Source organism: Dermacentor albipictus, unplaced genomic scaffold (genome assembly GCF_038994185.2).
Source record: "Dermacentor albipictus isolate Rhodes 1998 colony unplaced genomic scaffold, USDA_Dalb.pri_finalv2 scaffold_13, whole genome shotgun sequence".
Classification (NCBI taxonomy): Eukaryota; Metazoa; Arthropoda; class Arachnida; order Ixodida; family Ixodidae; genus Dermacentor; species Dermacentor albipictus.
Window position 1 is genome coordinate 1,861,978 of NW_027225567.1, and position 11,762 is coordinate 1,873,739.

General features: G+C 46.4%; 1 protein-coding gene across 1 annotated transcript; it reads left to right on the forward strand.

Annotated features, from left to right (window-relative positions):
* Positions 1-1,530: 1,530 nt before the first annotated feature.
* On the forward strand, positions 1,531-10,269 carry LOC135917814 (uncharacterized). Its single transcript, XM_065451415.1, has 4 exons — positions 1,531-2,040; positions 4,047-4,289; positions 7,314-7,556; positions 9,717-10,269. The coding sequence occupies exons 1-4, from the start codon at positions 1,625-1,627 to the stop codon at positions 9,922-9,924; spliced, it is 1,110 nt and encodes a 369-aa protein (XP_065307487.1). The 5' UTR covers positions 1,531-1,624; the 3' UTR covers positions 9,925-10,269.
* The last annotated feature ends 1,493 nt before the right edge of the window (positions 10,270-11,762 follow it).

Consider the following 11,762-nt stretch of genomic DNA (forward strand, 5'->3'; position numbering starts at 1 on the left):
CCAGCTCATGCAGCGCTGTGTTCGCCTTGAAGGGCTCGCCTGCACAGACGAAGCCCTCGAGGCCACCAAACCAGAGGTTGCTGGAGCCTGCTTGGATGGTAGAGCAGCGCTGGCTGCTCCCCCTGGGGGGGGAGGAGGGGGGGGGGGGGCTGGTGACACAACCACGTCCACACTCTTTGTTGGCCGAGCTGAAGCCGGAGTCTGCTGCGGTAGCACTGCTAGGCGTGGCCTCAGCATACCCTGCACTAGGGGGAAAATGGAACCACTTCGCGCTTTCTCGAAGAACATGTTTTCTTTTACGTTCAGAGTTCAGATGTCTTTTTCTCTTGCTCGTTCGGGCGTAAGCTGCGTGGTCTGCACCGCATTTCGTGCAAAGTAGTGTCACATCGCAATTGTCTCAAGGGCGATCATGGTCACCATACCTCGCACAAGTTTCTAGATAACGTTATGCGTGAACCCTGGCCTTAACGTTTACATTTGAGCCCCTGGCGGGGGCTCGGGCGTATGGCTTGATGCGTATCTTTATGTATCCTGCTTAAATACTCGCGCGCCGAACGCTGTGCACGAGATGTTGGAATATCTTTGATTTTGTCCCTATTTCTATTCGCTGAGTGTTAATCACGTTCTCCTCTCTCATTGTTTCTAGAAGCTTTGCCTCAGTCACTTCATAAAAGCCATTATCTGAAAGTGGTAAATATTGCAATCCGGCACGAAAATAAATTCTGAACTTTTTTGCTGTAAACCTGCTGCCACAACAAAGGCGATCACAGCGGTTTCTTCTCCTACCACAATCGATATCAATGGCAAGTTCCCCGTCGTCTCGGATCTTAGTCATTATTATCATAAAAGACAGCCAAAGAGAAAGAAAACAAGGAAATGCTGTTGGAGCTGCGAAGCAGATTTCCCGCGTAATGAATGGCACTTTTTATTAAGCAAGACATTCTTGTAGGCACTGCAAAATGTGACCTCACCCATGTGTTATGGGATAATACAACATAAACGAAACATTGAAAAATTGTAACGAAATTTATGCAGCTGCCAGCTGGGAAGTCACATCGCTGGGTGCTCACCATTAAAATGTAATCTATGGTCTTAGGGTTCATTAACTAAATCAGAAGAATTAAGTACAATATGATAGACGGACATGTGGGATTATCGCATGTGAAGTCAGAGACCCATCATATACCAAAACCAGAATTGCAAATCGAGCGTTAACTCGGTCTGATTCAACAAATGTCACGTTATCGAAAACAGCGACTAAAGACCGTGGTAACTAAATGTAACATGTTCAGGATCCAAGGATCGGTACCTTTATTACCATGGCAACTGAATGGGTGCCTCAGAATGGGACTCCTGGAGGTGACGCCAGCGCCGCCTCATTCACTTAACGTCAAAGAGTTTTAGCGTAAGGCCGGTGGAGATTTCGGCGTGTGTCGCTGAACAAAGCCTAAAATTGGAGTAGAGGAAGAAGAGAAACGACACTGAGGCCCTGACTTCCACTGCTGGCGCAAGAAGCTCACGTGGCGTTGACAATCCTGCTCGTGCTTTAGAACACGCGTAGCTAACCGTAGCCGTCCCACTTAGCAATATCGCGGAAAAGAACGGCATCAGCATAGTTTCAGCCATGGGCAAAGATGTGCCTAGCGTCATCGAAGTTCGCCGGCTGCTCTTTGAATGCTCAACCGCCATCTCGGAAGAATCGCCATCCCACAAAACGCCTTCGGCGATTTCGCACGTCGCGCGTCCAGAGGAGGCCAAAGACGTCAACGTGTCCAGCAACCTGGCCATAGAGGACGTCCTCACAGACCACCGGGACCTTGAGGTAAAGCCGTGGACCAAGGGTGACGAACGCGCGGGCAACAGCTGCGTACGGCGTCGTAGGAGACCGTTCCCGAGGGCTGAGTGCAACCTGCTCGCTGAGATGCGTGTCAGAGACACCGTGCGTCCGTGCCACATCAAGCAAGCATTATGCACCGTGCAACGAGCCAAGCACCAGACGGTAGCCGCATCGAGGGACAATGGACAGCTGCAGATATACAGGTATAGTTGATTTTGTTGTTCTGTTATGAAACAACTGTTCCGTTGGAAACACTCAGTAAAAAGGCCGAGTATGTTATTTTATACTAAAGACAAATCAGATTTCCGCTTTGTATGGTCTTACGAAGAAAAAGAAGCTGTTTAATTTTTTTACAGAGTTTTACAATGACGGAATAGCTTAAGGGAAGCAGGTAGGGGGGGGGGCGATGTACCTCATTATTCAGCATGACTGATGGCTGAGTTTCTACCTGTTGTAACACATTAGGCTATAAGGAGGTATTTACAGGACAGCAATGATTCAACTGTTATCGCAGTACAATAATTGTTTTCGCAGTGATTCTTTAAAATAGAGGAATTCATCAATGATCAACATTACACAGAGTCCGTCTGCTAGGCTAGTTCGTCCAACATTGTAAATGCCAAATACAGCGCAAAAAAAACCCATACACATAAGGAAGACACGGAAGACGCGGACAGACGCTTGTCCGCATCTTTCGTGTCCTTTTTTATGTGCATGTTCATTTTTTGCACTGTGTTTAGAATTTCCCTCATTCCAGAGTTGCGTCCATATTCCCCCTGCGGTTAAGCGAATGTCTCATATGCGCCATTACTCTCTTTCTGACGCATGCGTTCATTCATTGTTATAGTGTTTTGAGGTAATGTACGCAACTTACGCGCATGTTACGGCTTTTGCCACGTGAACTGGTTTAACCTTAATGTTGTTGTGCACCTTATCGTTGACGCTTTGCCGCTCGTTCAGTCATCTGACTTGCCAACTTTACTATGATGTGTAGCTTCTCCATGCTTTCGCTTAATTAGTTACGAGGTGTCCGTGCTATAGCTCTGCTTCAATCCCACGTTTCCTAATAGGATAGTATGACCTCAGTAGGTCCTTCTGAAGAACACGTAAACGAAGGAATTCTTTTGATTTGTATACGATGGACCGAATTTGATGCTTGTGTCATTTGAATGAATATGTTAGAATATCCACCTTACTTGGAGCAGATCCTTAAATGCATTAGAACTTTATTTAAATGAATGGCAAGTTGCACACTAGAGCGAAGGGCTGGATACAGTGGCACAAGAAAGTGTCCAGGAAGCGAAAAAAGGAAGTTGAATGCGATTTAACGATCACATTTTACTGGGGACTTATTATTTATATTATTTTATGCATGTTTGTACCTATCCTTTTTCATTGGTTTGAATAAAGTCGTGCCTTAATGAAGAGAAATGAAGAAAATAATCATGATGAATAATGCGGGTGCCTGAGCATATTACTGCCGCAACTTAACATGAAGCTTGTAACACACATTTCCAAACCTACACAGATACAGTAAAATGCTCCCACATACATATCGCGGCATCTGCTCCTGGTTCAGCGACACACGCCCTACACTCTTTCTAATCTCGTGGGGGTGAGGGGGCAAGCCCCAACACTTAAAGACGCCTAGCACGTCATTTGAGAGGTGGGAAGTTCAGCTGACCAGCGATACCCTGGCGGGACAAGAAGCTCTCGTCCAGCAAGTACGTCGAGTAGCCATGGCCAGTGGAGTCCTGGAATGAGGACACCACCCACTCGACCTCAAGAGCAACTACCTCGATTGTCCGAATAATTGTTTTCTCTCTCTCTCTCTCTTGTAACACAATGGAAAATAGTTACTTTTGGCACACATTTTTTGGCTATCTATAAACTTCTTCAGTCTATTTTCTTATTCATATCTAAATACTTGGCTGCTGCACTTGAACAACTAAGATGACTAAATCTGCAAATCGCGATTTCCTAAATGTTGGCACGGTAAGCAACGAAAACTCAGCAGCGAGAAGTGCGGGATCTATTTTTCATCTTTCTCGAATGGATTATGACGTCAGTGTTCCGATTAAGTAGACGCTATTTATTCAGACTAAAGCAGGAAACGTCTCCCCGGAATAGTTGCACCTGTTCAGCGAAGCCTTGTTTGACGAATGTCCGTTGCAAAACTACTCATAATTAACGTCATTTGTCAACTCAGGTCAGAGGAGCCGATTACACATGGCGTGGAAGATGGCGCGAGCAAGATTCGCCAACTTGTCGAGCGTGTTGGAGCGGCCTCTCCCGAGTACAGCCTCGGCGTCTTGGGCTGCAACCCGCACATCCACCTGCGTGACACGCTGCCGTGCGTGTTGAAGAAGCCGAACTCCATCAAGGCTGAGGGCAACAGTGACACCAACGGCGTGGCGACTCCAACCAGCTGCCTTCGGAGGCTACACGCGAGGCAAGACTAACCCCTTTACAGCACAAACACGGGAACCCTTCCGCTGCCTTATTAAATGGCATTTCATTTGGTCCGATGGTGTCAAAAGAGATCATGTGAACTGAGTCCGGGTATTTATGTGTACTCCGAACGCGTCAGAATGAGCAGCGTAAGCCGGAGTGCGCTATTCCGTAAGCAGAGACGCTCTGGATGGTTCCCCAAATTGAACACAATATCTTGATATGTGGAGACCGTTGTTGGCTCGTGTATTAGAGACCAATCCCCGGGTACGAAGACCAGGGACAGAAGAAAGTGAATGTGTGAATCAACCAACATTAAGAAGCGTACTTCTGGTTCGGGTACTGAACGTTTTCCTTCAGTCCCGTGCAACTTCTGATAGGCGAACGAAATAGGCGTACAACAATTTTGCAAATATTTGGAAAAAGAAATAAACAAGAGGGGCAACTTTAAGAAAATTGACCGCCTTTCCACTGCTGTGAAGAGAGGTGCAAGCCAAGGTCGGGATCAGCGGCTCTTCGTTGTCGTAATGCCTCGGCTTCACGCTCCCTCACGGCGAGGTCGGTACGTCGACAAGGAGCCATTTCTTGAGTGAGTTCGCGGCCGTGTTCAGCAAAGGCTGCCTGTTCTTTGGCCGAACGCATGACGAGCGGCACGCTCCCAGTGTCGTTCCTGCAGCGCAGCCTGCTCTTCGGTAGAACGAACCAAACGTGGCATCCTCATCTGACTGCCGGGCGTCAACTGGAGGGAAACGGTGGGCGCGGGGAGAGCGAACACGTCATTACACCCTTTCCCACTACCGGAGATAGGGGGTCGCATATGATTGGCTCACGCCTTCCGCTTCACCTATTTCTTCATGCACATAATACCCCGCTTTACAGGTCGCGTATGGTGAACCGACAGTGCGTGAATCATTTAACAACCCGGAGGTCAGTGGCTCGAATGCGCAGCCTGACAAGCAATCTGTATTTTCGCGTGTCTTGGGTCTTTTCGTACGGCAACACCTACACCGACGTCGACACGAGTGACGCAATATAGACTTCGCTTGAAAAATACCTCCTAGTAAGAGAAACCCTGCTGTAGCACATTGGGAATGCTCAGCCCCACATCGTCTTTATGTGTGCCCCCCCCCCCTCCCCACACACACACACCAAAGTCACAATAGCCACCTTGCCTCTGTAGGCCTGTAGTCTGGTGCGAGGCCGGCGGTCAGTAGCAGAATGCCACAATTCTATAAACAGAAATTCTCTTGCTAATTTTTCGGTCGTGAGAAACTGCACTAGAACCGCCACATTGCCGAAACATAAAATTAAAAACAAGTACTTGGAAATGTGGGAAAAAAAGATGTGGAAAAATGCCTATCCTCTCAGGAATGCACTGGGAATATCATCTGGATCAAGATACTTTGTCTACAGGTTTAACAAATATTTTAAATTTAGTTGACAACTGTTAATTGTCAGGCGCTGATTCAACAGGACAAAAAGCTATCCGCGCATGTTGAAGGTCATCTCTGGTGATGTTGCTCATTTTTATGATAAAAGACGCTATGCATCATTAACACGTGAACTTACATTATATTTGCCTCAGCTTATAAATATAGGCCACTAGGAAGATAGCGATGACACGCGGATGTCTTTGAAACTAAATTTATAACGCTTATAAATGATTTTGTGCCTTTTAAAGCCGTCATGACATGAAAAGGCGTCAAGACAAGCACAGAATGAATAACCAGGCAGAAAGGTAATTAAATAAACATCACGTTATTCCTTCCTAAAGGAAAAGACAGAACCCGCGGGTGTATGAAATAATTATCGCTCTTGGTGAGGAGATTGAGACAATGTTAAGGTGCCTTAAACCATGCTTTTTTGATTAACTGCGCTTACATTTTGAAGACAGCTCGAAGAAGTTGGGAATATGCCCCATTTATCCCTCTCTGACACATGCATTCGCCGGTGTATCCAAGTGGGGTTAACAAGATTCTTAAACTCTGCATTCATTGTTGTAGTGTTCTAAGGTAATGTACGCAGCTTACGCGCATGTTACGGGTTTTGCCACGTGAACTGGTTTTTTAACCTTAACGTTGTTGTGCACCTTATCGTTGACGCTTTGCCGCTCGTTCAGTCATCTGACTTGCCAACTTTACTATGATGTGTAGCTTCTCCATGCTTTCGCTTAATTAGTTGCGAGGTGTCCGTGTTCTAGCTCTGCTTCAATCCCACGTTTCCTAATAGGATAATATGGCCTCAGTAGGTCCTTCTCAAGTACACGTAAACAAAGGAATTGTTTTGATTTGTATACGATAGACCGAATGTGATGCTTGTGGCATTTTAATTAATATGTTAGAATATTCCCATTACCTGGAGCAGATCCTTGAATGCATTAAAGCTTTTTTAAAGGAATGCCAAGTAGCACACTATAGCGAAGGCTGGATACAGTGGCACAAGAAAGTGCCCAGGAAGCGAAAGAAGGACGTGGAATGCGATCTAATGATCACATTTTACTGGGGACGTATTATTTATTATACCTTTATGTAAGTTTGTATCTATCGTATTTCATTGCTTTGAATAAAGTCGTGCCTCAATGAAGAGAAATGAAGAAAATAATCATGAGCTATAATGCGGCTGCCTGAGCCCTTTACGTTTGCAGCTAAACATGAAGCTTGTAACACAATGAAAAATAGATACTTTTGGCACACATTTTGTAGCTACCTATAAACAATGTGTTTTCTTATTCAGGTCTTACTTCTTGGCTGTTGAGCTTGAAGAACTAAGATTACTAAATCTCCAATTCGTGATTTCTTAAATGTGGGCGCGGTAAGCAGCGAACACTCAGCAGCGAGAAGTGCAGGATGTAATTTTGATCTTTCTCGAATGAATTACGACATCAATGTTCTGATTAGGTAGACAATATTTATTTAGACGAAAGCAGGAAGCATCTCACCGAAATAGCTACACCTGTTCAGCGAAGCATTGCTTGACGAATGATCGTTGCAAAACTACTCATAATTATCGTCATTTGTCAACTCAGGTCCGAGGAGCCGATTACACATGGCGCGGAAGATGGCGCGAGTAACATTCGCCAGTTTGTCGAGCGTGGCCGAGCGGCCTCTCCAGAGTACAGCCTCGGCGTCTTGGGCTGCAACCCGCACATCCACCTGCGTGACACGCTGCCGTGCGTGTTGAAGAAGCCGAACTCCATCAAGGCTGAGGGCAACAGTGACACCAACGGCGTGGCGACTCCAACCAGCTGCCTTCGGAGGCTACACGCGAGGTAAGACTAACCCCTTTACAGCACAAACACGGGAACCCTTCCGCTGCCTTATTAAATTGCATTTCATTTTGTCCGACTGCTGTCGAAAGAGATCATGTAAACTGAGTCCAGGTATTTATGTGTACTCCGAACGCGTCAGAATGAGCAGCGTAAGCCGGAGTGCGCTATTCCGTAAGCAGAGACCCTCTGGATGGTTCCCCAAATTGAACACAATATTTTGATATGTGGAGACCGTTGTAGGCTCGTGTATTAGAGTCAAATCCCCGGGTACGAAGACCAGGGATAGAAGAAAGTGAATGTGTGAATCAACCAACATTAAGAAGCGTACTTCTGGTTCGGGTACTGAACGTTTTCCTTCAGTCCCATGCAACTTCAGATAGGCGAGCTAAATAGGCGTACAACTATTTTGCAAATATTTAGAAAAAGAAATAAAGAAGAGGGGTAACTTTAAGGAAATTGACCGCCGTTCCACTGCTGTGAAGAGAGGTACCAGCGAAACTCGGGATCAGCGGCTCTTCGTTGTCGTAACGCCTCGGCTTCGCGTTCCCTCACGGCGAGGTCAGCACGTCGACAAGCAGCTCTTTCTCGAGTGAGTTCCCGGCCGTGTTCAGCAAAGGCTGCCTGTTCTTTGGCCGAACGCATGACGAGCGGCCCGCTCCCAGTGTCGTTCCTGCAACGCAGCCTGCTCTTCGGTAGAACGAACCAAACGTGGCCTCCCCATCTGACTGATGGGCTTCAGCTGGAGGGAAACGGTGGGTGCGGGGAGAGCGAACACGTCATTACACCCTTTCCCACTACCGGAGATAGGGGGTCGCATATGATTGGCTCGCGCCTTCCACTTCACCTATTTCTTTATGCACATATTACGCCGCTTTACAGGTCGCGTATGGCGAACCGACAGTGGCTGAATCATCTCCCAACCCTGAGATCAGTGGTTCGAAGGTGCAGCCTGACAAGCAATGTATATTTTCGCGCAGCTTGGGTCTTTTAGTACGGCAACACCAACACCGACAGCGACATGAGTGACGCAATATAGGCTTCGCTTGAAAAACACTCCTTAGTAAGAGAAACCCTGCTTGTGCACATTGGGAACGGTCAGCGCCACATCGTCCTGATGTGTGCCCCCCCCCCCCCCGAAGTCATTATTGCGACCTTGCCTGTGCAGGCCTAAAGTCTTGCGTGAGCCCAGTCGCTTGACCGTAAGGTAGTCAATGATCTCCGTACAGATATATTAGCTTCTTGTGAAAATCACGAGTCACTGTCTGTCCGCAAAGCAGAGTAGGAAAGGAAAAATCCTCCCCACTTTAGAACGAAGGTATGCAAAAGAAACCCACATCAGCATCTGAGAAAGAACACCACAAAATCGACGAAAAGTTCGTCCTGGTCGGAGGACCGACCTCGATACCAACGCCCTTCCATGGCGGTCGCTCCACCATATGAGCTAACTAGAAGGCCAGCATATCGCAGCACAGGAGGGAAATAATCGGCAAGTCGAAGTTCGTAGCTTCATTCTAGTCTGGTGGATGACATTTTTTGCCTCTCATGAACCTCTCTCCACCTTACAGGGCTCCGCAGAACTGATTTACCATGTCAGCAGCGCTCAGACAGTCCTTAATGGCAGTTAAAGGGCAAGGCAGTTGCTTTGCCCATAAAATGCGTTACAGCTCGGTGAAAACATTATTTACAGAATTTCAATTCACCGTTCATGTTCAGATACGAGATTTCTCGAAATAACTAGTGGAGTACACGCACTGACTTGTGTTCAAGTATGCTGGCTTTGTGTATTAAAAGACACGTCTCCTCTAGAATTACACCATCTAATGTTTTTTCACCATCTGACTATTCCTAGGGCAAAACTTCTTCCTTAAAAGCATTCCTTCCTAGATTCCCGTTCACGTTTTTTTGCTATACTGATTTTAGAGTCATGTAAAGCATGACGGGCACTCCGAGCTATATTCCCTCAACTGTGCAGAACACGTCGTCAGCATCTTCAGAAGGAGGTACCCTCAAAAAGTAGTTCACTGCCATAGAGTGTTTTGGATCTGCTGTACGAATTTCCCTATATCCTGTGTACTCCAGAGATAACACGTGCAGTTAGGGACACTCATTTTCTTTGTGATTCAGTCATACGCAATCGCATCTTTCTTCTTCTGCTACCAGGTTCCTCCCGCCCCGAGCAGACGGCAGTTCGGCGAAGCATGCGTCTAACAGCGCATACGAACGCCAGGATTCGCTGGTCATTTCCCGCAGCGTCACACTTGCGGCTGCCATCTTCTCGGCAGCACCCTGTCCCGACTGTTCCTGCAGAATAACTCGAGGATCTCAAGGCGGCCTTACTGTGACCTCAGCTAAGTTCGTCTTAAGCTGAAGAGGGGACGGTGCCGTCGCTGCTTCCCACGTGACAGACGACTTTCACGTGGACTCCATCTGGTGTGCAACGTATGCTCACTAGGCATGTGTGGAAGCGGATTGAGAGCCCCGTTACGTTGATCTTATCAGTCTGCTTGGGCAAGGCTGGCCGGGCAAACCCCAGTGAGCGCTGCGAGCTAGTCTCCGTGGTTGCTATCTCTGTGACGGTCGTACAGCTAAAACGGGGAGGCCACTAGCGACGAAGGCCGGCATTTTTTTTCTGTGAATTTTTGGACTCTTGTAATTTATTTGTGTGAATGTAGTATCGTTATATGTGTTTCAAATACAGTATATTGTGGTTGAAGTGTGTTGCCGAGTTAGTTCCATGAGCACCGTTTTAGTGGGCAATGGTAAGGAGCAAATTAATGAGGCCTGTACTCTAATTTCTTTCCCACTGGTGTTCTCGTAACAGCAGCTGCGAAAGCCTAACCATTTTAAAGGCAACAACGTCATGTTGACAATACTAGTTCACCAGGTACATGCCAAGTGAGACAAGTAAATTTTGTTTGAGTGCTCGGCAACAATATGCTGAAATAGAAGGTAATTCACGCTAGCTTTGTGTCCGCTGGTATTTCACTAAAGCGTTCTTCGCAAGAATGTTTTTGGGGTGAGTGCGACAAAAAACGAAGACAGTGTCGCACACGGAGACAAAAAAAAAAAAAAAATCCCAGAAGCACAAACCCTGGCTTCACGCATTTGTAAGCGATAACTTCGTAAGCATCCCTCGGCCTACCATATTATAAGGTAACGTACACATGGAAACATATACCTGTATTACATATTTACATGTGCACTTGTTTATTGTGTTTCGCAACATTTTTCAGTACATGTTCATACCTTCTTTTCTTCCTATTCTGACTTTCTCCTAATAGATCTTCAATCTAACGTGTTGCGTGGGCAACCCACCCGTAATTTGCTTTTCCTTCGTCGACAGTTAGAAGATGCGTGTGCTTACTTTTGTATGCGTAAATTGCTGCTATGCGACTCGGCCGACGCGCAGAGTAAGCGGCATGTTTTTTCAGCATTAACCTTTTCAGCCTAGAATTAGTTGAACAAACAGAGATTCGTTTTCATATTTTCGCATTGACTTACTACCACCTGAAAAAAATTATAAATCCAATATATTTGAGTACCCCTTCTGTAGAAGTCATGGCGTATGCCCTACGTATAGGACACCAGGACTTAGAAGTTGTAAAGAACAATAGGAAATATTTCGAAGTTGCAGATTATCATCGAGTGATTCACGCATTTATATGTTGTAAATCTTGCATCATAGCAACCAGATATTATTTATTGTGTGTGAGAGGGCAGAAAACATTTGTGCGTGCTGTTTATACGCAACTCGTGATGGCACCTGAATGGCCTCTATCTAATTGTTGATCCCTTCGTCAGATTTATGTTGCACATAGACGGGGAGAATACCTCGTCTACACTTTGCAGCAAATACAGTTCCACACACCTGCAAAAGCTATAGCTATCTCTCCTACACCTCATCGCCATCGTCTTCTACCTCCGACACGCACCGTTCTTTTAGTGCAGCAAAGATATCTGAGGTGTTGATTACCGAACCTGTGGCTATAAGAGTCCCCTTGCCATTGAGCACAGCAATCCAGGTTGATTTTGCGTTTTTAGAGAAATAAAACAAGGAATCGGAAGCAGTCACAAGCAACGGCGCCCTCAATCCATATTCTAGACCTGCAGAGCCATTGACAACCACTGAGGTCTGGTGTCCTATATCTATGACACTGATCGTGGCACGCTTGCGGGCTACGCGCAAAGGAGAGGCAACACTTTCCG